The sequence below is a fragment of the Ursus arctos genome, unplaced genomic scaffold, assembly GCF_023065955.2.
Source record: "Ursus arctos isolate Adak ecotype North America unplaced genomic scaffold, UrsArc2.0 scaffold_21, whole genome shotgun sequence".
NCBI classification, from domain to species: domain Eukaryota; kingdom Metazoa; phylum Chordata; class Mammalia; order Carnivora; family Ursidae; genus Ursus; species Ursus arctos.
In genome coordinates, this window is record NW_026622886.1 from 39,099,420 (window position 1) to 39,125,561 (window position 26,142).

At 41.3% G+C, this 26,142-nt stretch overlaps 1 protein-coding gene across 1 annotated transcript in view; it reads right to left on the minus strand.

Annotated features, from left to right (window-relative positions):
- The window catches only part of MYRFL (myelin regulatory factor like), a 115,395-nt gene that overhangs the window by 57,447 nt on the left and 31,806 nt on the right, over nucleotides 1-26,142 (minus strand). Inside the window, exons 3-10 of the mRNA XM_057316441.1 lie at nucleotides 17,094-17,161; nucleotides 16,803-16,995; nucleotides 15,791-15,882; nucleotides 9,223-9,373; nucleotides 5,826-6,021; nucleotides 3,710-3,786; nucleotides 1,696-1,806; nucleotides 120-210 (exon numbers count right to left, since the gene is read on the minus strand). Of these exons, the coding sequence (XP_057172424.1) occupies nucleotides 120-210; nucleotides 1,696-1,806; nucleotides 3,710-3,786; nucleotides 5,826-6,021; nucleotides 9,223-9,373; nucleotides 15,791-15,882; nucleotides 16,803-16,995; nucleotides 17,094-17,161 (979 nt within the window). The remainder of the gene's footprint in view (nucleotides 1-119; nucleotides 211-1,695; nucleotides 1,807-3,709; nucleotides 3,787-5,825; nucleotides 6,022-9,222; nucleotides 9,374-15,790; nucleotides 15,883-16,802; nucleotides 16,996-17,093; nucleotides 17,162-26,142) is intronic.

Consider the following 26,142-nt stretch of genomic DNA (forward strand, 5'->3'; position numbering starts at 1 on the left):
ATGCAAATGAAAAAAAAATTTTTTAATTGAAAAAAAAAAAAAAAGAAAAGAAAATACAAATTCTCCTTCAGAGGAGAAAAGCAGGTGGGATCCAGAAACGTCAAAGAACTGAAGCTTACCCTTACAATGATCCGTTCAGAGATGTGGGCAGACAATAGATAGCACTGGTCCTGGTGAGCAGCATACAGTCCAACCACCAACATGAAGTACCTAACTCAGAAACAGCAGATCAACACATCAGGAAACAGAGACACGATTTGTGCCAGCAAATACCACCCAACACTTCACGGTGAATTTACCTAGATAGGTTTGCATATTTAAAGATTTTTCTAGTCTCCTCTAAGTTGCCCTTCCTGTGAAATGAAAGAGCAGTCGATTCACTCAATATTTTTCTGGGTCCACCCTCGGCCGTGTCTGAGGTATTCGTGAGCTGTTCCTCACATCACTGCTCACAAACAGATGCACAGCAGGTGGCCACCCAAGAGGTCCCTTTGCCCAGAGCCACGCAGGTCACGCACCCTATCCCAGCAGGGCCTGCCCAGCCGCACTGGATCCCTCCCACCCCGTCTGCTCTTCCCCTGTACACCCTCCACTCATGACTTTAGTCAAAGACCTCGACCCTGCCTCCAATTACTCCCAGTGCAATTTTCATCAAGGTTACTTCAATTACTTCTTCCTATGTAACACTGATGAGGCATTTTTAAGATCAGATCATTTCTTGAAAGTCAAAATAAAACTATCCCTATGAGAGCAGCTTTGGCTTTAAGAACGGCATGTGAAAACCTTCCTCTGTAACTCCACAGAGTCTCTAATCCTTAGAGAATAAGAGTTGTCCCCCGTATCGAAAGTAAAATAGTTATAGTAATAATTGTTCTTTTCATTACAAACATTAGCCGTCATCTGAGTCCTCAAAATGTGTCATACGCTGGGCTAAGCCGTTCATCTACAGTATCTCACTTAGAATCGAGAAGGATATAGTCGTTGTTCCCATTTTACAGCATGGGTTAAGTTACATGCTCGAGGTCACCCAGCGTATACGGCAGGATCAAATTTCAAATTCAAGTCTTTACAACTCCAACACTTACGTTCTAAAACCAGTGTTCCCAGATTTGAGGGTGCATCCAAGTCACCTGGAGGATTTGTTAAAATACACATTACTGGGCCCCACCCCAGAGTTTTCGATTCAGCAGGTCTTTGGTGAGGCCTGAGAAATTGCACCTCTAACAAGCGTGCAGGTAACATGGTCTCTGAGAGTCTGGGGCCACACTGTGAGAACCACAGGTTTAAATCATTAATGCAAGTTCATTTTCTTTTTTAACCAGAAAATGCGATGCAGAGCTCCAGGACTCAGGGCTTTATACTGGTGACGAGCACACAGGTTCAAGCAGGGCGGTCTGACGGTCCTCAGCCTTTGGACAACAGTGAGGCATAAACGTGTGGTCACTCCAGAGAATTAGGGAGGGAATCAAGGCAAGCAGATTTGGAGCTGGACAGGGGAGCAGGCACTGTGGGGGTGAGGATGGACAAGGAAAGACGCCTAAGGGAAAATGAGATGTGTTAATAAATGGCAAGAGTCCAAGAAGGGGGAAAGGGGCCATGGGCGGCCTGGTTTACAGGCTGGTAGGACCGAGAGGACCGAGGGGCCTCCGGAGGGCACCGGCTGGCCACGATGGGTGTGCACGCAGATGCTAGTACCTTTGGTCAGGATTTGGTTTGCCCTTCTTCCTCATGTTATTCGCTGTAGTCTCACTGAAGTGTAACCGGCCCAATGTAACTTTGGTGACCTGGTCAGCCAGCAGGTCGATTCTAAAACAGACAGCAGAAATACCAAGACACTGTGAGAGAATGTGGATTCTGATCACCTCTAACTCGTTCTGAGATTCCCAGGTATGTTCGGTCCCCCGTCCCCATCACAGTGCGGAGGACAGTTTACTCCAGGCACTGATTTTTAATAAACTCTCCACAACACGGGCAGGAATGGCTGCCAGGGAATTAACTCTCGGAAGGTGAGATATGCTCATTTAGCAGAAGCTCAAGCCCAGCGTTTCTGACTCATCAGGGCGGTGTGCTCCCCACACCACGTATGGGTTCCTTTAACTCCACCACGGAGAGAAAGGACTTTTCATTTGGGCCTCTGCCACTGTTGCTAGGGCACTTGCCTCCTGACAAGCACTGTCTCTACGTTCCTCATGAATTCCTTTGCCTCCCCTTCCGTCTTTGCCTTCTCCTGGCCTGGCTCCCACGGAAGACCACACCCAGCCCGCCCCGGCAAGGGAGAACCAGAGGCACCAGGCAAGTTCAGTGCTGCTCATACATGTGGCTCCTGCCTGAGCGTCAGCCTGCGCTCCTGCCTGGTCTCTCCAGGCAGTAGGATCTTCTTTCCAGCCCAGATGAGATTGACTCAGGGTCAAAACACTGAGATGTCTCAACTACATCCCAGCCAAACAGTCCAAAAGCAAATCCCACTCTGAGTCCTTCCACAGGGTGAATGCTCCCTTTGGACTGCCATATTGCTTTGGATAATGCCAGTCCTGCCTGCTATTTTGGAACCCACCGGGCAGTCCATCAACATAGCTTTAAAAAATAAGAAGAAATGAGTTCTAAGCACAGCATGAAATTAAAAAAAAGGTCTAACCATAATCTATGTCAAGGAATCCAGGTAGTTAGCAAGGGTGTTATAAATGGTTGTAAAAATAATGATGACTTGGGGCCCCTGTGTGGCACAGTCAGTGAAGCGTCTGACTCTTGGTTTCGGCTCAGGATCCTGGGATTGAGCCCCCACATCAAGCTCTGAGTACAGTGCAGCATCTGCTTGGAATTCTCTTTCCCTCTGCTCCTCCCCCCTGCACTCACTTTCTCTCTCTCTCTCTCATGAATAAATAAATCTTAAAAAAAAAAAATAATGATGGGGCGCCTGGGTGGCACAGCAGTTAAGCGTCTGCCTTCGGCTCAGGGCGTGATCCCAGCGTTATGGGATCGAGCCCCACATCAGGCTCCTCCACTAGGAGACTGCTTCTTCCTCTCCTACTCCCCCTGCTTGTGTCCCTCTCCCGCTGGCTGTCTCTATCTCTGTCGAATAAATAAATAAAATCTTTAAAAAATAATAATAATGATGATGACTTACAAATGGAACTTTTTACAAGAATTTGTTTGAAATTATTCAATGCATTTTACTTACTTTGTTTTTGTTGCTAAGCATGTATTCACAATATTAACATATTACTGATGTAGTTTTTGCAATGGGATTCCTTTTATTTTTTATTTACATTTTTTAATTGAAGCATAGTCGACATACAATGTTACAGTAGTTTCAGGTGTACAGCATGATGATTCAACAACTTAAGCTATGCTCACCAAAAGCGCAGCTCCCATCTGTCACTGCACGGCATCACTACAATACCATTGACTCTATTCCCTCTGCTGTACCTTTCATCCCCGTGACTTACTCATTCTATAACTGGAAGCCTCTGCCTCCCACTCCCCTGCACCCATTTTACTCCTGCCTCAACCCCTCCTCTCTGCCAACCATCAGTTTGTTCTCCATATTAATAGGTCTGTTTCTGCTTTTATTTGTTCATTTGTTTTGTTTTTTAGATTCCACATATAAGTGAAATCACATGTCAGTGGGATTCATTTTTAATAATATAAATTAGGCAACAGGTCTTTCTCCCAATACATTCACAAAGGAATTCAGACAAGAAATTCTTACTTAACAGGATTGAAAATCTTTTTGCTTCTATCTGCTTGGGATTGCTCAATAGCAATTATTTGATTGGTGGCTTCTACCTGTGTGGAACAAGAAAAAGTAAATTAGTTACCAAATCCATACATTCATTTAATAATAAAAATGTCCATTAGTAAAGCAAGTCCTTCAAAAGTTTTCCAAGGCATCATGATAGGCACTGGGTAGAAGGAACAAGTCACCGAAAAGATGTATAAGACAATGGCCCCAACCTTAAGGAGTATGCTATTGGTGAGAAAAGAAATGAATACGTGTAAAACTAAACAACAAAAACACAAGACAACAGAAAACTTCAGGTGAGCAGTGAAGATGGTGTGAGCTCGTAGATGATTAAAACAACAGGAGCAAAACAGGAGCAAGGCAGCTCAAAGGGTACAAGCCTCCATCCATTCATTTACTCATTCATTCCACAGACACTTGCTGAGCACCTGCTATGCACCAGGCACTGCTCAAGGCATTCGAGATGAGCCGTGGACAAAATTAACAGAAACCCCAGCCCTTACAGAGTTAACATTCCAATAAGAATAACAATAAACAATGAAAATAAATTAAATACAGAGAATGGCATTTTTTTCAGTACTTGCTACAAAACTCTTCTTGCTCTGAACGAATCGTGGCAAGGGTGTGGTGAGATCTGTCCTGTCATATATGGCTTGTGGGTATTAGCATAAGGACAATTTTTCTGAAAAGCAGCCGGGCAACATACATCAAGAGTTTTAATAACGTTCATGCCTTTGATATATAAATTCTTCTGGAATGTATCCTCATGAAGAGACAGGTATACATGGATGTTTACTGAAGTTTGATTAACAATAAAAAAATGAAAATAAGCGAAACTTATAATAATGCAGGAATATGGTACATTTATACAATAGAAGCTATATATTCTTTGTAAATGATATTTTATAGGGTCTTTAATAATATCATATGTTATTTTCATAATATACTATTAACAATATGAGATTAATTTTAGTAACAGAAAAAATTAGACTACCAAATGCTGGATCCCAAATATGAATGAATTTTCTCTCTTCTTTATAATTGTCTATTGTATTTCAAAATTTTCACAATGGATTCATATTATTTCCATAATCAGAAAAATATGTTTTGTTGTTGTTTATCTGTTTGTTATCTGTGTTTTCTTCTGTTTTGTTTTGGTTTGGTTTGGTTTAAGAGCTCAGTTTGGAGCAAGAGCACCTCATGCGTCAAGCCCCATTTTGGGAGACTCACTGCCTAAACTCAGGTTAATAATTGGAATAAAATACGCAATTAATGGATGCTTCTCCCCCTAAGCGCTGGATCTGAGATAATAAGGTTACAAATCCTTGTTGACCACTCAGAAGTCATCCTACCTGTATTCTAAACCCAGCTCCCTCATTTACTTACCTTGGGTGAATTGTCTAACTTTACCATGACTCAGTCTCCCCTCTGTTAAACTGAAAAAGTGGGGACATTGACTAGATTAATGGCTCCTTGGCTTTTTTAAGTCAGAGACCTATTTGAGAAGTTGGTGAAAACTACAAATCTCTTGCATATGAAAATGCACCAGCAGCAAAAAGAATAAAATATTACAGTTAGTAAAAGAAGTGCAAGATTTTTATAGTGAAAACTATCAAAATGTAATTTGAAGTGATGCTGTACCAGTGTCTGAGCCAGTTTCAGGCTTAAGAAGTTGGCAGTTCCCACTTCCTATGTCTTGGAACATTTATTCTTAGAACTTATCCACCATGCTGTGAGGAAGCACAACCTATCCCACAGAGAGGTCCACATGAAGAAGAGCCAAGGCCTCCCGGCCAGTCTCATTTGAGCTCCCAGCCAGTGGCCAGCCCCAGCCTGACAGACATATAAATGAGCCATCGTGGAAACTGGATTCAGGCCCAGCTGAGTCTCCCCAGCTGATGACTCCTGAAGAGACATGAATTGCGAAAGCCAACCCCTAACCAACCAGCACATTTGTGACCCAAATAGAGATCGTCATTATTTAAGTTGCTAAGCTTGGGGGGGGGGGTGTTATGCAGCGATAGATAAATGGAACACTTAATAAATGTTGGCTTAATTGAATTGAGCTCAGTAAAAGACTTACCTTAACCCCAAAAGCTTTCAAGTAAAACATTTCTATTGGTTTCAGGCCCATTTGGGTTTTGACAAATTTTGGACTTCCCCAAACTTGGATATGGATGGTTATCTGAAAATGGTTCTTCTTTTGGCAAACAAAAGCTTCATCTGCTGGTGAAAAATTAAATCCTTTGTCTGTGACAACTCGGTAGCCTATATCAGGTCTATGAAAAGAGGAATCAAGAAAACAATTTAACAAACATTTTCTACATATTTTCTTCCATTAATAATATTAATAGTATAAACATTTCAAGAAAATATACTGTGGAAAGTGACTTTTGCTATATTTAATCAATTTTGTGGATTTTTGCTGAGGAAGTAAAAATGCTATTTCGAAACACAGATGGTTATCTCACAGCATTTTATCTTCTCACAGAGAAGAAGTACAGTTCTTGACAAATGGAAGCACTGTCTCCTCAGCCTCTCTTTTCCCTTTGTGCTTTCTAGAATTCTAATTTGACTTCACCATACCACAGAAAGATGTAGTCTAGAAGTTGAGAAGTACTGCATTAACTCAGACCTGTGAAATACCTGGGATAAAATTCATCTTTTGCTTCCCTTAAAAAAAAGGCCTAAATGTCATCAGCAACACCACACGCAAACAGTCCCTCAAATGAGTGAATATTCAGCCTACTAGTGGTTAGAAGAACAAAGCAGGCTGGTCAAAATTACTAGGAATAGCTTTAAGCCAGATTAACCAGAGCCAGTCAGAATACTGATTGAAGACCCATTTTCACCAGAGTTTGGTCATTTCCTTTTTATCCTCCTGATCCGGTAACAGCACTCAAAAGCTATTATGCTGTTTACTTCTGCTGGGAACAGAAGTGGTGGGGTGGCTAATCAGACCCTTCCTATCAAATTATTTTCAATATCAAGACTTTGTATATCACATTTAATTAAATACCTTTAAATGTTAATAAAACTAAAACACCCTACATGTGTAACATTACTGAGTAAGAGAAGAGAATATAGAAGGTGAAACTTTTTTGGTGAGTTTTTCCCATACATGTTGTAGATATGGAACATGATTTTTAATTCATCAAGATTCCTAAAAGTGGGTTTTTCCTCAGGAAGGAAGCTCCTTCCCAGGACCGGAAGCAGAGGAGGGCAGGACTTACTGCTCTGCTGCCGTGTGGTTCTGTGCTTCCTGGGATCTCAATTGGGACGGCTGCCATTAGAAGGAACAACACCGAGTTTCTAAATTTTCCTCTAATTCCAGAGACAGAAAATATGAATGAGTCTCTTGGGAAAAGAGTGTTCATTTTCTTTGCAAGTTAAGCACCTTCCCCATGGATCACATCACTGGGTCACTGATTACTTCCAAGTAGCTGATTCGTCAAAGGCTCCACAATCATAGTGCCCGCCAGCAACAAAGTCAAGAACATTCACTGAATGAAGGATTTGATAAAGACCACATGTCTTAGGCTACCTGGAAACTTCATATTGACTCACGTTTCTAGAACTAATCTTCTAATTTACTCATCTAAAGGCTAGAAGAATGGAGTTGTATAGATTTTACAGCAGAGGGTAATAAGAACTGTCTTGGTTGAGAAAAAAGGAAATACCTTTTTGTGATTTTCCATGTTTCACTATAAAAAACTCTGAAGGAAGGAGGTAAGGTTTATAGCTCAGTCAGCTATAAGCATTAGCCTGAAATTTAAAGAGAGCTAGAAACAGAAACTGAATCAACCAAAAGCAATTATGCGGTTGAAGATTATTCTGAATCTTAAACACCAATCTCTAGTTATAGAAATCTGTTTACCTAAAAATAGTGATTCTCTGTCTTTGATATCAAAAGTTAGACATAAAGTCAACTAAACTGGGTTTTTAAAAGCTCTTTTAACACAGATTTTAAATATCACTCAAAAAAAAGTTTTTAATAAACCTTCTATCCCCTAACTTTATTGCTTTTAGGTAATTTAAGGAAACAATATTTTTGTGGCAAATTAGACATAATAATCTGAAACAAGCGATTTTCTGTCTCAGTGATAGGAGTAGTGAAATCAAGACAACCTGAAGTCTAATGTAGATTAATGTTTTCTTCTTCTTGCACTTAAGAAAAATGAATTATGTCTAAGCATTCAAAATAAATCTGCCTCTATAGTTTTGAGCTGATACCATCCATGTTCTCCTTTTTTTCCAGATCAGTGGAGCTTAGATAGGCTGTGCAAATAAACTTAAAAAATCTACTCAAGTAAGAAGAAGAATAAGTTGTCTCAAAAACTTGATCAAGGGTTTCATACCTCAGTACTCATATTTAAAATAGCATATGGACTACCCAAAAGACAACCAAATGAAGGCTAAGACTCGAAACCAAGACCAGTGGACCCTTCCTTTCTTTTTCTAATTGTACACAGTGGCAAAGACACGAAGTTGTGACATTTCAATGAGACAATTAGTAATTTGCTTCATTCTGCTTCCCATTCAACACACCAACTCCCAAAGTCTGTTTAAGTCCTTAGAAATTTTTTTAAGGAAAAGATTTCTTCCTTCTAGTTCATTCAACATGGAAGTCCTAGAGAGAAGTTTTGCTCTTAAAGAAGCAATATTTGATTTGGAAAATACCATGGAAGGCCCTCAAGTTTGCAGATCAACGTTTCTCATTTCATATTATATTTATGACTTGAAAGTCCTATTCTTTAACCATTAACATTTTTTAGATTTTTCAAGAAGGCATTTATAATCTTGAAAATTCTAGAAGACTTAGGTAGGCGAATTATGCTCTAAGGAAAAAGAGAAGGCTCTGAGGATGTTTAAGAGCAATAATATGTAAGCCCACATTTATTTTTTAAAACTATAATGTCGTATGATTAGGATGACAATTTTCCAGTTTAAAGATAGTTTGTATGGCTTCCTTTCAGTCTCTACACACAAAGCCACGACCAGCTAGGATAGTTGCAATGTATGTTGACAATGAGCATGAAAATACTGATTCACAATGTAGATATTGTGGGGGGGGGGGGAATGTCACCAGCTAGCTATTTAATGTGGCCACCGAAACAGTATTCTGTGGAATTTTTAATTAACAGCAGGATTAAATGTTACTGATTTGGGAAATCCCCATTTTCCAGTTTGTAGTTTGAACTGGGTATGTGATCTCAGATTCACTCTCCCTCCATCATTAGTGGATCAACTGTAATGAGATAGAACTACAATCCAGATTCTAAAAGGTCAGAAGCCCGTGTCCCAACTATTCATTAGTTGGAATGCAAAATATAAGGAGTAAGACACACTTCCTCATGGACCCACCCTATTTGATCAGAGGTGGCAGCAAAGCCCAAATCCTTGGATTTAGTCTTGAGAGTTATCACTGCCTTTCTTCCCTCACTCCTCAGTACACCACCAGGAGGCCCTGGGCCACTTACAGTTTTTCATAATGACCATTGAATAAACCGTGCCAAGGCACACTTTGGTATGGCTGCCACTTCAGAGAAGGAGAACACTGGTCCACTGGCGTCATGTTCTGTCCCTCACTGTCGTAGTCTTGCACTTCGCTGCTGAAACTCCTACTTGTCACTGCAAAGAAATCGGTGTGTTAGAGCCTTCCTCCAAGGCTGATTTTCCTAGACTCACAGGCAGTTGCACAGAGCAAATGAACTGGCCACGTATGAGAAAGAGTGACCATGTGGGAAGTGACAAATGTTGGGAGGCAGGAGACATGTGGCTAGCCTTGTTGGAAACTAAGCCCTCAGTGTCCATCTACCCTATTTCCCGCCTAGCGTCTCCCCACTTCAAGTCAATGTGGTTCCAGTGAAGTCCACTCCCAGCCAGAGGAGGACACGGGGACCCAGGTTGGATCCGTTAAAGTACAGTGTTTACTACTTGCATCAATAATTGGGTCAGGTTGACTCATGGCCCAATCCCATCCAAGCAGAGTGAATCTCAGCACTTCAGGAGACACTGGTTCAAAGATGCCAACTCTTTCCCATGAGCTTCAAACCCATGAGATACATCCCCAAGAGCTGCTGGCACCATTTTGGGACATGAAGGCAAGGCCTGTCTGGGAATGAAGCCCACACAGCAGAAGGCAGAGTTGAGGATGAAGGGCACCCAGTCCTGATGGTGTGACTTAAGTTCTGGGATCCAATTCTACACTCTTGGGGGGCAGGAGCCAGTTTTGTGGAGGGGTTTTTTTGTTTGCTTGTTTTTTGCTTAAGGCAGTTTGAGGTTTTGGGGTTTTGGGGGTTTTGTCCTTTGTTTCTTTGTTTTTGTTAATTGCAACGAACACATTCTAATCTGTTACAGGTTCTTTGTGGCACTAGCTTTCTGAACTTAGACGAGCTATTTATTCACTTAGTGTCTTACTTCCCTCAACTGCAAGATAGAAATTAAAACAGATGTCTTGCCCATCTTGCAACGTTATACAAGCAGAGAGAATATCATAGTGCAAGTGAAAGCACTTTCAGAAGCTAATGCCAAGATAAAGTAACAGAAAATGTCGTAAGTATGTAGTATTGACTATATGAAATTGCTACTGTTCTGTGTTAAAATAACAGCAATTTCACATGCGCAAGCTACTATTTTTGCATAATCCTTGCAAATTGTCTTAATTTGAGTATGCCTCCAAACCGTATGATTCAACCTCAGATAATTTTTATGTAAATTCTATTGGTACACTTTCTGTTTCTCTTTTCTTTTAACTCCATGACTATCACTCATGCCTGACATCAAGAGTGAAAGGGAAATGGTGGGTGTTCACAAGATCAGGTGCAGGCCGAGAGCAACAACACAGAAATATGAGCTGAGCTCCTGGAGAGCGTGCACTTAGCCCACACCGTGGAAACTGCAGGGTTTTCTTTCACTCGTCTAACTTCCTTTCTCTATCCTTCCACTGAGGACTTCCTCAAATGAATAAATGACGGAGCTGCTTTGGGTTGTCTCTGATCTCAAATGTCAAAGAAAATGTGTTTACCTTGGGGTAACCCTATTATGCGTCACCTAAACAAAACATCGATTGTTCCAGATTTGTAAACAAGCATTTTGAAAAGATTTCTCAAAATCATGAAAAACTATTTCCCAGCTTAGAATACAGGAGGTCAGCAATGCAAGGACCTCTTCATACCATCTCTCCTCTAAAAGTTATCAGACCTAAAAACTTTTCAAAACAAACACCTTCCATGGTTCTCCCACTTTTACCAAATTCAGAGAAAGGAAGAAACCAGTTCTACCAGCTCTCCTTCCTCTGTCCTCCAGTGGAGAGAGGGTAAAGGAAATTCAAGAGCTTGGGGTTTGGAATCAGTGGGCCTGGGCTTGAGTCCCAGCTCCGCACTTACCAGCTATACAATCTAGGGAAACGGTTTCTGGTCTCGGGGCTTCAGTTTCCTCATCTACAAAATGGGAGTAACTGTATGAAGTTGGTGAAGGGATTCGACGAGTTAGGTCTGTAAGTGCTTAGCACAGTGTCTGTCCCCAGAAAGGGTTTAAACAATGGAGCGTTTTGTTTATATCATTGGCACTGTCCTCATCACATGGTCTTGTGTCAGCTCAGGTGACTCGGTTATGTCTAAGAAGCCTCATCGAATACTTCTGTTCTTGGCCTCCATGGTAACTCTCTCTGATGTGAAATAACTCACACCAAGTGCCTGAGTGAGTATCAGCTAACTTGGGCCCTTTCCCACTCATGCATGGTAGCAAAGTCAAGGATAACAGCATATCCTGCTTTTTTCCATTTTAGCAGAAAAGGGATGGGGCAACCACTCCAACAGGACTGACATAGCCATGGCTTCCCTGGGAGCTGGATATCAGCTGGTGAGACCCAGAGACCACAGGTCCATACTGAAATTCGAGGCACAAGCCTGAGCCCGATACTGGGACCTATTACTATTCACACTAATAATAACATCTACTACTCCTGTGTACTTTCTTTTTTTTATTTTTTTAAGATTTTATTTATTCATTTATTTGAGAGAGAGAGAGGGAGGGAGAGCACAGAGGGAGAGTGAGGAGAAGCAGACTCTCCACTGAGCAGAGAGCCCGATGTGGGACTCGATCCAGGCCCCTGAGATCATGACCTGAACCAAAGGCAGACGTTTAATGGACTGAGCCACCCAGGCTTTCTCCTGTGTACTTTCTGTACCACACGCACTGTCCCCAAGTACACCAAGACACTTGACATAGTTTCTCATCAACTCTTCAAGGTAAGGATGCCTTTGTTTCAATCAACTTTCTTTACTGAAGTATAAGATACATAAAGAAGAATACACAAGTCATTAGTACACATTTTGATACTGTCTAATAAAATGAATTATACTGCGTAACTATCATTGGGCCAAGAAATAGGACATGTCCGGCACTCCAGAAGTTACCCTCATGCCCTCTTCCAGCTACTACTTTCTCCTGCCCAAAAACAAATCACTATTCTGAAACTAATACTATAGAGGAGTTTATAGAAGTGGAATTATATGATATGAATTCTTATGTGTTGGCTTCCTCTGCCCAACATTATGTTTACGGGATTCACTCATTGTTGCAAATGGCAGTCATTTGTTCATTTCTATTACTGTAGGAATATGCGACAATTTATCCTGCTTTGGATAGTTGTTTGGGTTATTTCAGTTTGTGGTTCTTGTAAGTAATGCTGCTGTGGATAATTTCGTGCATGTCTTCTCGTGGGTGTACATACACATTTCTGCTAGACATATTCCCAGCGGTGGAATTACTAGGTCATAGGATATGCATTAGTCCATGCAGCCAAACTGATTACAGGAGGTTATGAGATCAGGATTCCTAATGTCATTTAACAAATGTGGAAATTGGGGTTTAACCATCTGAAATAACTTGCTCAGTGTCACAGCTGTTAAGTGGGAGAGCCAGGGTTCAAGCCATCCTCTTCCCTTCACGCTACACTGAGGGTCCCTAGAGAACATGCAGCAGAAAAGGAATAGAAGTGTGAAGGCAGCAAACTGACCAAGTTTCCACTTTTTGGAAAAATTCATAGCTTGCATTTTAATGTCTTTCAGAACATTCATTTATACATTACTTTTAAAAAATCTTAGAAATGGGTGAAGTAGAAATTATGATTCTCTTTGATAATCAAGAAAAGTCAGTCTTAGGGAGTCTGGGTGACGCAGTCAGTTAAGTGTCTGACTCTTGGTTTCAGCTCAGGTGGTGACATCAGGGTCCTGAGATCCAGCCACTCAGTGCAGTTTCTGCTTGTCCCTCTCCCTCCCCTTCTGTGCAACCCCCACCCCCATGCTCTCTCTTTCTCAATTTCTCTCAAATAAATAAATAAATCTTTTTTTTTTTTAAGATTTTATTTATTTATATGACAGAGAGACAGCCAGCGAGAGAGGGAACACAGCAGGGGAGTGGGAGAGGAAGAAGCAGGCTCCCAGCGGAGGAGCCCGATGTGGGACTCGATCCCGGAACGCCAGGATCACGCCCTGAGCCGAAGGCAGACGCTCAACGACTGCACCACCCAGGCGCCCCAATAAATAAATAAATCTTAAAAAAAAAAAAAGCCAGTCTCAGAAAGTCCCAAGTTGCTGAGGAGATGAGACAGATACTTTTTCTGACTTTACAGCGTGAGCTCAGCCAGTGCACCTCCCTGGGGGCCAAAGGCCACAACTCTGGGGCTAAAAAACCCTTTTATATTTGAGGTTCACACCATGAGTCCATGAACCCTCTTACATGTGGGGTTCAGGTCAGATGGAAGCAGGAACCCTCTCATATGTGGGGTCGAGGCCATGTGGGGCTGGAAACAGCTAGCAGGAGGCTGCCCACAAGCTATTTGCTCTCTAAGCAAGATTTGACCTCTGCCCACAGCAACCCAGTGATTCCACATTGTGAGCCTATAAATGGGAATCTTGGAACCCGTGGACAAAATGAGCTGCTCGGGAGAAGGTCACCAGAAAAGCCTTCCTGAGTGATTTAGAACCTCCCCTCCCATCAAAATCCCTGTCCAAAAAGAATCAGACTAGCATAAGCTCCTCCTTCGTCCTCCCATGTACCATTTCCCCAGGACCTTCGTAAAAACCCTTGGCCTCTGCCACATCAAATGTGATTTCTTTACTAGAAAACTGCTAAAAATATAAACTGTAATGAAAACATAGCATTTGGATTTTTGCCCCCTCCCCCCACCCCCCCAGCCCTGGAAACCTGTTCATTTACATTCTGGAACCATCGTCTGGAGCCAATTATCTTTAGTCAGCTTTTCAGTGACCTTCATTCGAATAGCACTTAAACAAGGGATTCAAGGTTTCCTATCTGTTGAGACATTTCAGTTTCTCTGCCATGATTTTCTCTGGAGGTGGTGAAAAATCAATGTCCTCTCCAGAGACAGGCAGCAGAAAAATCATTACAGGATGGAGCTTAACCCTGAAATGGCCAGGATGATTTGAGCAGCAATCTGGTTTGATGAGGAAACGCCTGGAAGGTTTGGGTGGCTTGCCTGGTTCTCTCAGTGGGCCGGTGCATCTGTGGGAGAGCAAACAGATGGTTCCCTCGTCTGGCTAGGAACTTACTCAGCCTTTTGTGTTTGAGAATCACATAGAAGCTGTAGGCTAGATGTAAGGGTTCTTGAAGAAATTAAAGTACGCTTACATAGGAGGCTGGATGGTGAGCTCTATATTACCCAGAAAGGAGACTTTAATTAGCATTTTGTGTCTCAATACGAAAACTGAATAAGAAAAACCAAGCAGTGGTTGGCCAGGGTGGATCGATGCAAACGAAAAGGAGGCAGTGAGAGGTTTGGTTCATGCAAGGACTAGATGCCCAGGGTGGTTCTACCACAGCACTCCCAGGGGGCAGCCACATGTGGGCCTTGGCTGAAGGACCCTCCAGCTCATGCTGGAGCTGAGGCCAGACATCCTTGAAAGGACCAGCAGGCTCCACAAGCAAGCACAGAGGACTGGCTCTAATAGCGTGGCAAAGAAAGACAAAGGCAGCAACTCAAGCCGGTGAGGAAGCCACCCACATCACCTTTCAGGGCAGTAGAAAGCCCTGGAGTTTGGGGACAATAGTGGGAAGGGGAGCCCCAAAACAGAAATCTTGAACATCCTGCCAAGCTGATGCATGGGAATAAAAGAGATATACCCTGAATCGGGGCTGCTCGGCACAGTGCCTACACCTGATTGTTTACAGCGGCTAATAGAGGAGGCGTGGAGCATTGTCCTTTTGCCTAGTAAGTGCCATAGCATTTATTCTGAAAGTTCAAGGCTGCAGACTCCAAAACCCCAATTTGTTCACAACTTGAAGGGGTCTCTAAGCTCAAAACATGATGTGTCTGTCACCCATTAGGTAGACCAAAAATAAGGTAGGCTGACCACTTGGGCATCATATGATTCTGCTGAAAGTCTTCGGAAATGATCTTACGAAATCTCAAAGATCTGCTTGGAACCTGCTAACTTGAAGCGAGTGCTAGGGGAGCTCAACCCTCTGCCTTTCTGCTGCACTGGAGAAACCCTCCAAAGCCTGCTGCTCAGAGCAACTTCCGTGGGCCGGCCGCACTGGGAGCACCTGGGAGCCGTTGGCAGGGCAGAGTCTCAGACCCCCTCTCACGCTTACTGAATCAGAACCTGCATTTTACCAAGACCCTATTTTATTTGTGTGCAAATAGAGTTGAGAAGGGTTGTGACGGACAAAGCAATAGCACGACAGCAGGCCATGAACGTGCCGCCACATTGCAAGCTTCCACCGGCCTGGAACCTATGTCCTCTGAGACACGCTGCCCCTAAAATCGAAAGGACTGGCATTTCATCTCCACCAGCGAGAGAGAGAGAGAGAGAGAGAGAGAGAGAATGGCATCCCTTCCTAGGTCATCTGCATGACCCCACCTAAGACTGCACGAAACATATCAAGAGGAAAGAAATAAACTCCCAGGGCTTACCCTTGCCCTTCTATGAAAGAGAAAATAATTTTGTAGGGCTACTACAAGGCTGTTTAAAATCCCTGACTTAACGGCGAAAGCAGTGACCGGCCCCCCGGTTGGCTCACTTGGTCTGGAGTGGTGGGCCCACACGTGACAGTCCCTGGAGTCCTCCAGCGCCTGTGTGCACTTCCTCTTCTTGGTTGGTGGCAGTGAGGCTCTGAAATCAAGAACCCAAAATGAAGGTTAGGAGTTTTTGCCCTCCACATTACATTAAATCAGATTCAGTTTCCCAGGTCTCTGCTCTCGGCCTTCTTAAGACTAATTGCAGTCGGTTAAGACTGCTTGAGGCGAACCGATCCGCAGTACTTCCAGGCTGTACGTGAGTGGGCAGAACAAGCTCCTACTCCAGGAGCCCTACCAGTCTGAAACGCAGTTTTCCAATTTCCAATAGATCTGCGATTCACCTACTTGAAAAATAAATGGACAATATTTCCAAAGGCAGAGGACTCATTGACAGAGAAGATATGAACTTGAAATATAGTATATAAAAATATAAAATAGAAGTGTATAAAATATGTATACACTTTACACCTGACATTTTTTTTTCACATGGAATTTTACCACAATATTTGAGGACCTTTACTCTTTCTGCCATTCTTTAGATTCAGAAGTAGGATGAAAGAGAAAAGAAGAGGAAGGAAAAGAGGAAAAAAATAGTATATTAATGCTTAATCAATAGGTATTTTTCTGAGAGCTCATTCACAAATTACTTGCGTATTCTAGCTGAGGCTGCAAAAGCAAACAGTGCTTTCTCCATCACTCAGAACGTCCCCATATATTTCTGACATTTTAACTTTCCATTGAATGAGGACTTTGGGTTTAGTTGACTTTTAATTAGAAGATGGTCTGAAGCCGAGAGCACTGGGGGCCTGTGCGGTATCTGATATATGTCTCAACACCGCCATCTCCTGGAGAGAACGCCACTGTTCAGTCTTTACCAGCACTGCGGGGTAGGGAGGGGCGGTGCTGGCTGCTCTGAGGTCTTTCATAACTAAATATCTTGCCCTTTACCCAGGGCTGTGGCACAGAGGCTGCTGATTGTAAGGACGGCTTATTCCCAGATGGGAGGACACGCACTGGTCCGGGGTGGTCGTAAGATGACTGGTGTCTGGGTAGCAGTTGAGAAAGCTGCCGTGGCTGTGGGCAGAGCTGCTCATTTCACAGGAGCTCTGCGGCCGGTATCTAGGTAGTGTCCTGGGAGCAGCTGCAGACTGGAGAAGAGTAGCTGGAGTCTTCCCGGCCCCAGGTCTCACGGCTGGGCAGCATGCACCTGGGGGAACACACCGGTGAGAAGGGCCTCTCTCTCTGACCACCCAGTGTCCAAGAAGAGGGGCAGGGCAAGGTGTGCGGGAGGCAGAGTGTACTCACCTTTGATCTGTGGAGGGGAACAGGAGTCTGATGCCGAAGAGGGTGGAGTATCTGGGAGCTGCTGCTGCCTGAGGATTAGAGACGCACATTGCTTTTTACTGTGACCTGTTCCATCATTATAGCATTGTCACAAATGGGAGACAGCCCTGCGTACTGCATGCACAGCGCACCGCCGGGGCCAAAGCCCACCAGATCACGCCTAGTGTCCTGTGTGAAGTAAATGGGCTTTGAGGCAGATGGAACAGGGTTTGGGGTCCCAGCTCTTCCGCTTCCTAGCTGTGTACCTATGAACAAGACTTCAGTCTCTCCAGGCCTCCATTTCCTCACCTACAATATGGGAATAACCATCATGCCTTCCTCATAGCATCGTTGTGAGAATTAAATGAGCTACTGTATATAAAACCCATAACATGATGCCCCCAAACGGAGTGCGTGCTGTTATAGTTTATATACATATCCATATATATGTATATATTTGTTTATTACAGTTTAATTAACAGTATTGTTGCTTCTTAATGTTTTCAAAGCACTTATACCAGCGAGATGGTTGGGCACACTGTTTGGGCTAAAGCCCTATATAAAGTCACCACCAAAGCAACGGTTTTCCATCTGTACGCTGGGAAATCCCAAAGCTCTTGGAATGAGCTCAGTGGTTTTACAAAAGAAAAAATTTAAATGCCTGGGGGGGGGGGAAATCATAACTTTTCCTGTTTCATATATTGAGGTGCAAGTAAAATTTCATTTAAGAAAAAATGAGTACCACCACTAAAAAAGTGTGAAATTTTCTGTTCCAAAAAACCTACAAGTTCCTTCTCTGGGAAACTCCGTGATTCTAAGGCATTCATCAGCACCACCACCCTCCACTTGATTCTCCTGCTGGAAAGCAAGCCATCATGCTTTTCTTGGTTAAGATTTTAACCTCATACAATGAAAAGCCTGTTTTTATTGTTTACTAGAAAACTTAGGCTTTCTCTTCAAATTGGCCCTTTATAATTTATTCAATCTTTAGAAAAAAAGGAAGAGAAAATCTTCCTCCAAAAATGCCACCTTCCTCCAAAAACGCCACCAAAAAATGAAAGTAAAGGAATAAAGAGGCGTAAACACGAAAGGACATAGAGTGCGTGTGCAGAGTGCACAACAGACCACATTTTAATAACACTGTGGTAGACAGAAGTAGAATGGATGGTAACTGAATTAACAGAATGGAAAAAGCAAAAACAAGACTGCCTGGAGATGGCAGAAGGGACACAGCCAACAAGAAATGATCCAATTTTAATGCAACTCCAGAAAAGCCCAAGACATTGGAATCACCAGGAACCTCTGAACTCAAGTTGAAAACAAAAGAATCAGTTGAAAGTTTGATTAAGGAACAGTTGGACGCTTAGATTAGCTTTCCCAACCTGTGCAGCCAGCCAGCCACCTCCATCACCCCAACAGGAGTTGGAAAGGTTTACTCTCTGGAGAAAGAGATTCCAGGGACACTGTAAAGCTACTGAGCTAAAAGTGGAAGGATTCATTAAAAGTCTAAATGCTGAACCCTGAGACCCTTCCTCAGTTTGACTTTGCAGGCATCCAAGCAGATTTCCTACAGTAAGAAATTGGAAGATTGCTCCCCAGAAAAATGGAATGTATTCAAGGGGGAAAAAAAAGATTTTGAAGTTCTCCCCCACCCCCTAAAATGGCCCATCCCTGCTTAATCACTCTACGATGAGACTCATCCCCTGAGAATAACGGCTTGCACACAGAATGTCTTACACAGGAACAAAAGATGAAGGGCCAGACATTTCCAGAAACCTTTAACATTAAAGACAAAGAACAAACAACTAGATAAAGAAGGGATGCAAAAAAAAAAACCCGTGAAGAGCTCTTCTGCTTTTGATATCACTGGTAAGCTCCTACCAGATATGACCTTTTCATACTGTGAATTCTGGAAAATTAAAAAAAAAAATCTGCCTAAAAATACTGGAAAGTGGACAAAAACAAGAAGATTCTGGGGGGACACTGAAACTTGGATGAAGGTAATAGCATAAGGTGAGTTACCTGTTTACAGCTTTTGGCCTTAGGACCAGTTGAAGGCAGAACCACAGAATAGTTAAAACTCCAATAGAAACATACAAACTTTCTGACCTAAAAAAACCAGAGAACAGAATTTGGGACAAACAGCTGCTTAAAGTGAAAGGGGAATCTTGGGGAAAAGAGATTCAGAGAGGGGAACCCCTGATTCTGTGTAAAAACCCCTGCCAAGAGTCTGTCTGATTCCCAAGCCATCAATGTATGGGGCTGACTGCACACAGTCCAACAAAAAAAACTCAAAAAAAAAAAAAAAACCCCAAAAAACAAAAGAGCAAAATGAACAAACAAACAAAACTGAACTAAAATTTGAGCTACTACCCAGGAGACAGAGTTTATAATTTGAGTTTAAGGAAAGTAACTGCCTAGTAAAACAGAAGTATATATATACTCTTCAGAAGAAATTAAAAAAAAAAATCCAGACATTCACAATGTCTAGAATACAATTAAGGATTACTCAACAAATGAAGAAGCAGGAAAATATGGCCTAACCTTGAGGAAAAGAGCAATTAGTGGACACCAACCCAGAGATGATCCAGATACTGGATTAGCAGATAAATCCAGACTTTAGCAGCAGCTATTATAAAAACAACTGTTGTAACTAAGCCTAATGGAGTAGAGGATAATGTGTTTGGAAAGAATAAAAAATACAAAATCTCAGCAAAAAAATAGAAACTCAAAAAGAACTAAATGGAAATTCTAGAACTGAAAAAAATCAGAAATGAAAATAAAAATAGAAAATGAAAAAAATCACTGGGTGGTATAACAGAAGAATTTGAAGACAAATCAATAGGTATAATGCAGTCTAAAGAACAGAGAGGGAAAAATGAATCAAAAAAGTGGGAGAGAAAGAGAGATTAATGAACAATGGAGAGGATGTAACAGAAAAATAATTAAAGATATAATAACCAAAACCTCCCCAAATGTAGTAAAAGACATAAATTTATAGGTTCAAGCAGCTCAGCAAATCCTAAGTAAGATAAATACAGAGAAAACCACACGCAGGTCATCAGAATCAAATCAGCAAAAATAAAGAGAAATTTTCTTAAGTAACCAAAGAAAAACAGCATATTACATGCAGGGTAATAGTGGTTCAAATGACCAATGACTTTTCATCAAAATCTCCATAAGTAAGAAGACAGTGCAACAACATCTTTAAAGTGCTAGTGAAAATCAAAACTGACAATCTAGAATTTCATGTCTGATGAAGATATCTTCCAAGAATAAAAGCAAAATAAAGACATTGTTAGATTTAAAAAAAATTTTAAGTGAAACCGTAAACAGACATGCACAATAAGAAATGTTAAAGACATTATTTAGGCTAAAGGGAAAAGACATCAGATGGAAACTTGAAACTTTAGGAAGGAATGTACAGAATAAAAAATTGTATGCATCTGAATGCAAATTGGTTTTTTTCTTAATTTCTTTAAAATACATAGGACTCTTTAAAGCAAAAATTGTGACATTATCTCATAGCATTTATAATGTATGGAGGTGTAACACTTAGGACAACCATAGCACAGAGGAAGGGAGTGGGGGATAAAATAGAATTACACAGTGTAAGTTTTCTACACTTTACGTAAAGTGATACAATATTAATTCATTAACTCTAAGTAGACTGTAAAAAGTTAATTATGCAAAGAGGTATAGCTAAAGTCAATAGATAAAATGGAATTCTAAAATTATTCAAATAATACAAAATAAAGTAAAAAGGAGTTACAAAGAAGAAATAGCAAGGATAAAAAGAAGACAATAAAATGGCAGGATTAAATACATTATAAATGATTACAAGATATATTAATGAACTAAAAACTCCAATAAAAGGCAGAGATTGTAAGAAAGGATTTTTAAAAAGCAAGACCAACTGTACATTGCTTTTAAGAAACACTTAAAATATAAAGACTCAGATAAGTTGAAACCTAATGGAGAAAAAAGGTGTGAGAAGGCAGAAGTGATTTCCTGAATAATAGGTAAAATAGACTTCAAAATAAAGAGTCTTACTAAAAATAAAGAGGCTCATTCCATAATAATAACAGTCCTTTCATTAAGAAGGCATATCAATTATGATTGTTTATATATCCAATAACAGGACTTCAAAATCATGAAGCAGAATTGACAGAATTAAAAAGAGAAATAAATAATTGTATAATCATAGTTGGAGATTTTAACATCCTTCTCTCATCAATTGATAGAACAAAAAAGTCAGTAATGACAAAGATCACTTGAGAAACTTTTTTTCTTTTTTTTTTTTTTAAGATTTTATTTATTTATTTGACAGAGACAGCCAGCGAGAGAGAGAACACAAGCAGGGGGAGTGGGAGAGGAAGAAGCAGGCTCCCAGCAGAGGAGCCTGATGTGGGGCTCGATCCCATAACGCCGGGATCACGCCCTGAGCCGAAGGCAGATGCTCAACGACTGCGCTACCCAGGCGCCCCCACTTGAGAAATTTCTTAAGAAGAAAAGGAGCTGGTGTGTTTCAATACTGAGAGGAATTTTGCAGTTCCCTTCAGAGAATTTGTGGGGAGAATTAATGATAGTTATATTCAAAGCCAAGAACATCATGAAAAGAAGGCTATGGTTCAAGAAAAACAACGAGATCAAGAAACAAAATATAATCATAATAAATTACACGTGACCACATAGTGATAATAATGTAAGCCCTGGGTACTGACCTAACTAAAAATTTTTATAGACCTTTCTGATATTGGGAGGCTGGTGCTAGAAGTGGGTGTCAGATGTGATATAAGAAAGTTAAATCCTCCCTGAAGATAATATTAAGTTCTTAAAATATATAAAAGTAAGAAGAGCAATATAAAACACCATTTAGATATAAACCCAGAAGTCAAACTGGTCAATGAACTCACACAGCCTTTAACAAGCTCTTCTCACAGAGCTACGCGGGCTACCTGACCCCGTTCGCAACACCGCAGTAAAGGGCTTCTCAGCCCCACTCCACGGCGGCAGAACTAGAGCGAGCAGCTGCTGGCGACTCCTAGCTCATTCTGCCAGCCAAGCGCCATAAGCCAAGTCCTAAGTAAAACCCAGAAGAAGCTCAAGCATTTGAATGAAATGAAATAAAACCCGCAGTTGATGCCTCATGGACCTCATGTGTCTTTAAGGTCCACCTCCTGCGAAGTCCCCCAGTCAAACCTGCGAATAGGTGTCACCCCAGGGCCCTCAGCTGGTTCCCTCTTACCCCGCAGGTAGGACCCCAAGGCCAGCCTGAAGCTCACTATGATATGACCTCCACTGACCACACTTACTCAAAACAAACCAAATTATTTGGTTTGGAACGTAGGAGGTGATGGGGAAGGAGGCATGTTTGTGTGGCTTCTCAAACTATAATGTGCACGTGCAGTCCATGGGGAGCCTATTAAAAATGCGAGTCTGAGTCAGCTTTTCTGGGGGAAGGTCTGAAGTGCTACGTTTGTAGCTCCCAGGTCAGGCGAGTGCTGCTCCCTGACACACACTTAGAGTAAAGAAAGGAAGCAGGTGAACCTCTGGGCATTTTTGAAGGAAACAAAGTCCGTTTTAAGATTCACTAGTCTCTTTTCTGGAGTCTTCCTTCTATAGACACACACACACACACACACACACACACACTTCTTGTCCTTTTTCCCTGCAACCTCCGGGGTTTTATGCTATCCCCTAAATATCTAGCCCCCTCCCTTCAAGCAGCTCTCCATACCTAGACATTTCCTAGTGTGTCCTCCAGAGCTTACCTGTGTACCTAGTAGGTAACTGGCCGGCTAACCTATAGGGAGACCAGAGGACTTCAGCCACTCCTCCTGGGCAGACAGCTGCCCTGGACTCTGCCACACAAGGAAACAAAGGGTTAAGGGCAATATTCAGAAATTTTCACGTGCTGACAGGCTGCCCTTAGCTCAACATACCAATTAGATTCACACAGAAAAATGAGAAAGTCCTGAGGGGCATATCCCAATGCTCATGCGTGGGTACCTGCCTCCCAAAATGGGTCCGTGGCCAAATAAATTTGAGAAACACTGTATACTGCCTCTCTTCCCCAGTTGCACATTAGCATGACAAAAGCTCTGAAAAGTCCTGCGGTAAAGTTGATTTAACTTTGTTTAAGCCAATGACTCATAAGCTTATTTACTCATCATGGAACTTTTCTTTTCCCCCCCACAGCATCTCATGGGACCAATTTTGCATAAAGCATCTAAGGGCATCTGTTTTATAGGGCCAGTAATTCCATTTTTTAATATGTTTGAGATGTGAAAATCTCCCTATTAGATTCAAACTGGTTCTCATCAATTTAGCAGCCTAGTGGTTTCTTAGATCGTTTAGGCAAAGAGTTGTCACTGACTTTTTTAAAAGCATAATTCATAGGCAATACAGTAGAGGGGAAGTAACTCAAGATTGGTCATGAACTTAGGTTTGAATCCTAGCTTTGCTACTTATGAGCTGTAAGCCCAAGCGAGAAGACCTGCATCTCTAGGCTGTTAGGAGGAATGCAATTAAATTGCAAAAAAGAGCCAGGTATTTAGAAATAGTCAACAATTGGAGTATTTGAATAGGTTGTACAGATGTAATGATCTGCGGACCCGCTGAACAGCCCCATGGTCGTGGATGCACTGGAGCTGTTTCCGTGCTCAGACTGTTAATGCAGCCTCACTTAACCGCATGCACCTGAGTGGTTTTCATCAAGCAGTGACAGGTTATCTGATTATCGGACTTTTCTTCAATGCGCATGGACTCTGACAATCTTTGCAAACTATAGCACAGACCCATCCTGAGTCACATCGTTTGTCAGATAATTTTAGATGCATTGAATATATTTCCCCGAGGTTCATATTCCTCCAAAATATGACCTAATTAATCTAAAAGCTGCATAAAGAAGAAAGGTCATGTGTTGTAGAGCCAGGCGCATTTGAATTCCAGTCTTGCCGCTTATTGACCTGTGGAGAGTTACTTATTCTCTTTGCACCTCCATATTTATAAAGTATAGATGATATTGTATCTATTTGGGAGATTTGTTCAGAGAATGAAATGTGTGAAATCAAATATGTAATTAAATAAATGAACGCATAATAAGTGCAAAGAACATTGCCCAACACTTGGTAATTGCGCAACAATATTAACTCCCTCCTCTACCTCTATTACACCCGACCACCCCTAAAGGTAGAGAATGAATCTGGTTGGGCAAACCAATAGTAATAGCCTATAAGGAGATAATTCTGGTCCTATAGGAAGGATCATTGTTATCCTGGAAACTACGACCATATGGCAGATTTCAGACTTCCCAGATAAGAAGACAGTTCTTTGAAGAGACTTTTGTTCACTTCTCCCCGCCAAACAGCTAAAGTTCTTTCTGCGACTTATAAAAGTGATCCAGATGATTAAACAGAACCCTGGTACAATTAGCTGTACCTTCTCTTAAGGAGCAGTTACATAGAAGAGACACTAGACAACTTCTGGCAGATTGTTTTCAGGCCAGAGATGGTAATAAAAGCACAATAATCAAGATAGTGTAGTATTGGCAAAATGATAGGCACAGAGATCAATGGAACAGTGTAGAGTCTAGATACAGGTCTACACAAATACGGTCAGCTGATTTTTACTACAGTGTAAAAGTAATTTAATTTAGTAACCTTTCTAGGTTATTCAACAAATAAATCTGGAATTGTTGGATGTCCATACACAAAGAAATTAATCTCAACCTATGTCTCAAACTTTATACAAAAATTAACTCAAAATGGATCATAAGCCTAAATGTGAAGTGTAAGACCCTAAAACTTTTAGAAGAAAACAGAAGAAAAGTTGGGGAAGCTTAGATTAGGCAATATCTATACTTCTTAGATATAAAGCATGAACCTTAATGAAGGAAAATCAGATAAGTTGGACACCATCAAAATTTTAAACTTTTGTTCTGAGAACGATACTGCTGAAAGGATGAAAACTTAAGTTACAGAGTGGGAGAAAATATTCACATATCTAACAAAGTTCTTATATCCAGAATATTGAACAATTCTCTAAACTCAAAGGTAAGAAAGCTCCAATTGGCAAAAAATTTGAACAGACCCTATACCAAAGAAAAATGTATGGATAGCAAGCAAGAACACAAAATGATACCCAACATCATTAGTCATAGGAGAATGTAAGTTAAAACACAATGAGATGCCACTGTAGCATGGCTTTTTATTTATAGAATGGCTATTATAAAAATTTTCTGAACTGACAATAGCAAGAACTGGCAATGAAGAGAAGCAATTGGATGCCTGATACGCTGCAAGTGGTAATGGAAAATGGTATGGCTGTTCTAGAAAATTTGGCAATTGCTATAAAGTTAAGCTTATATTTACAATATCACCCAGCGGACTTCGCTCTAAATATTACCCTCAGATCCTCATGGGGAAAAAAACAGAGCTTTTCCTCTATGGTCAGGAACAAGACAAGGATGTCCACTCTTACTATTTAACATAGCACTAGAAGTCTTAGCCTCAGCAATCAGACAACAGAAAGAAGTAAAAGGCATCCAAATCGGCAAGGAAGAAGTCAAACTGTCAATACTTGCAGATGATATGATACTCTATGTAGAAAGCCTGAAAGACTCCACCAAAAAATTGCTAGAACTAATACATGAATTCAGCAAAGTTGCAGGATATAAAATCAACATAGAGAAATCTGTTGTATTTCTACACATGAATAATGAAGCAGCAGAAAAAGAAATCAAGGAATCGATCCCATTTACAATCACACCAGAAATAATAAGTTACCTAGGAATAAACCTAACCAAAGAGGTAAAAGATCTGTACTCTCAAAACTATAGACCACTTATGAAAGAAATTGAAGAGAACACAAAGAAATGGAAAAACATTCCATGCTCATGGATTAGAAAAACAAACATTGTTAAAATGTCTATACTACCCAAAACAATCTACACATTTAAGGCAAACCCTATCAAAATAACACCAGCATTTTTCACAGAGCTAGAAAAAACAATCCTAAAATTTGTATG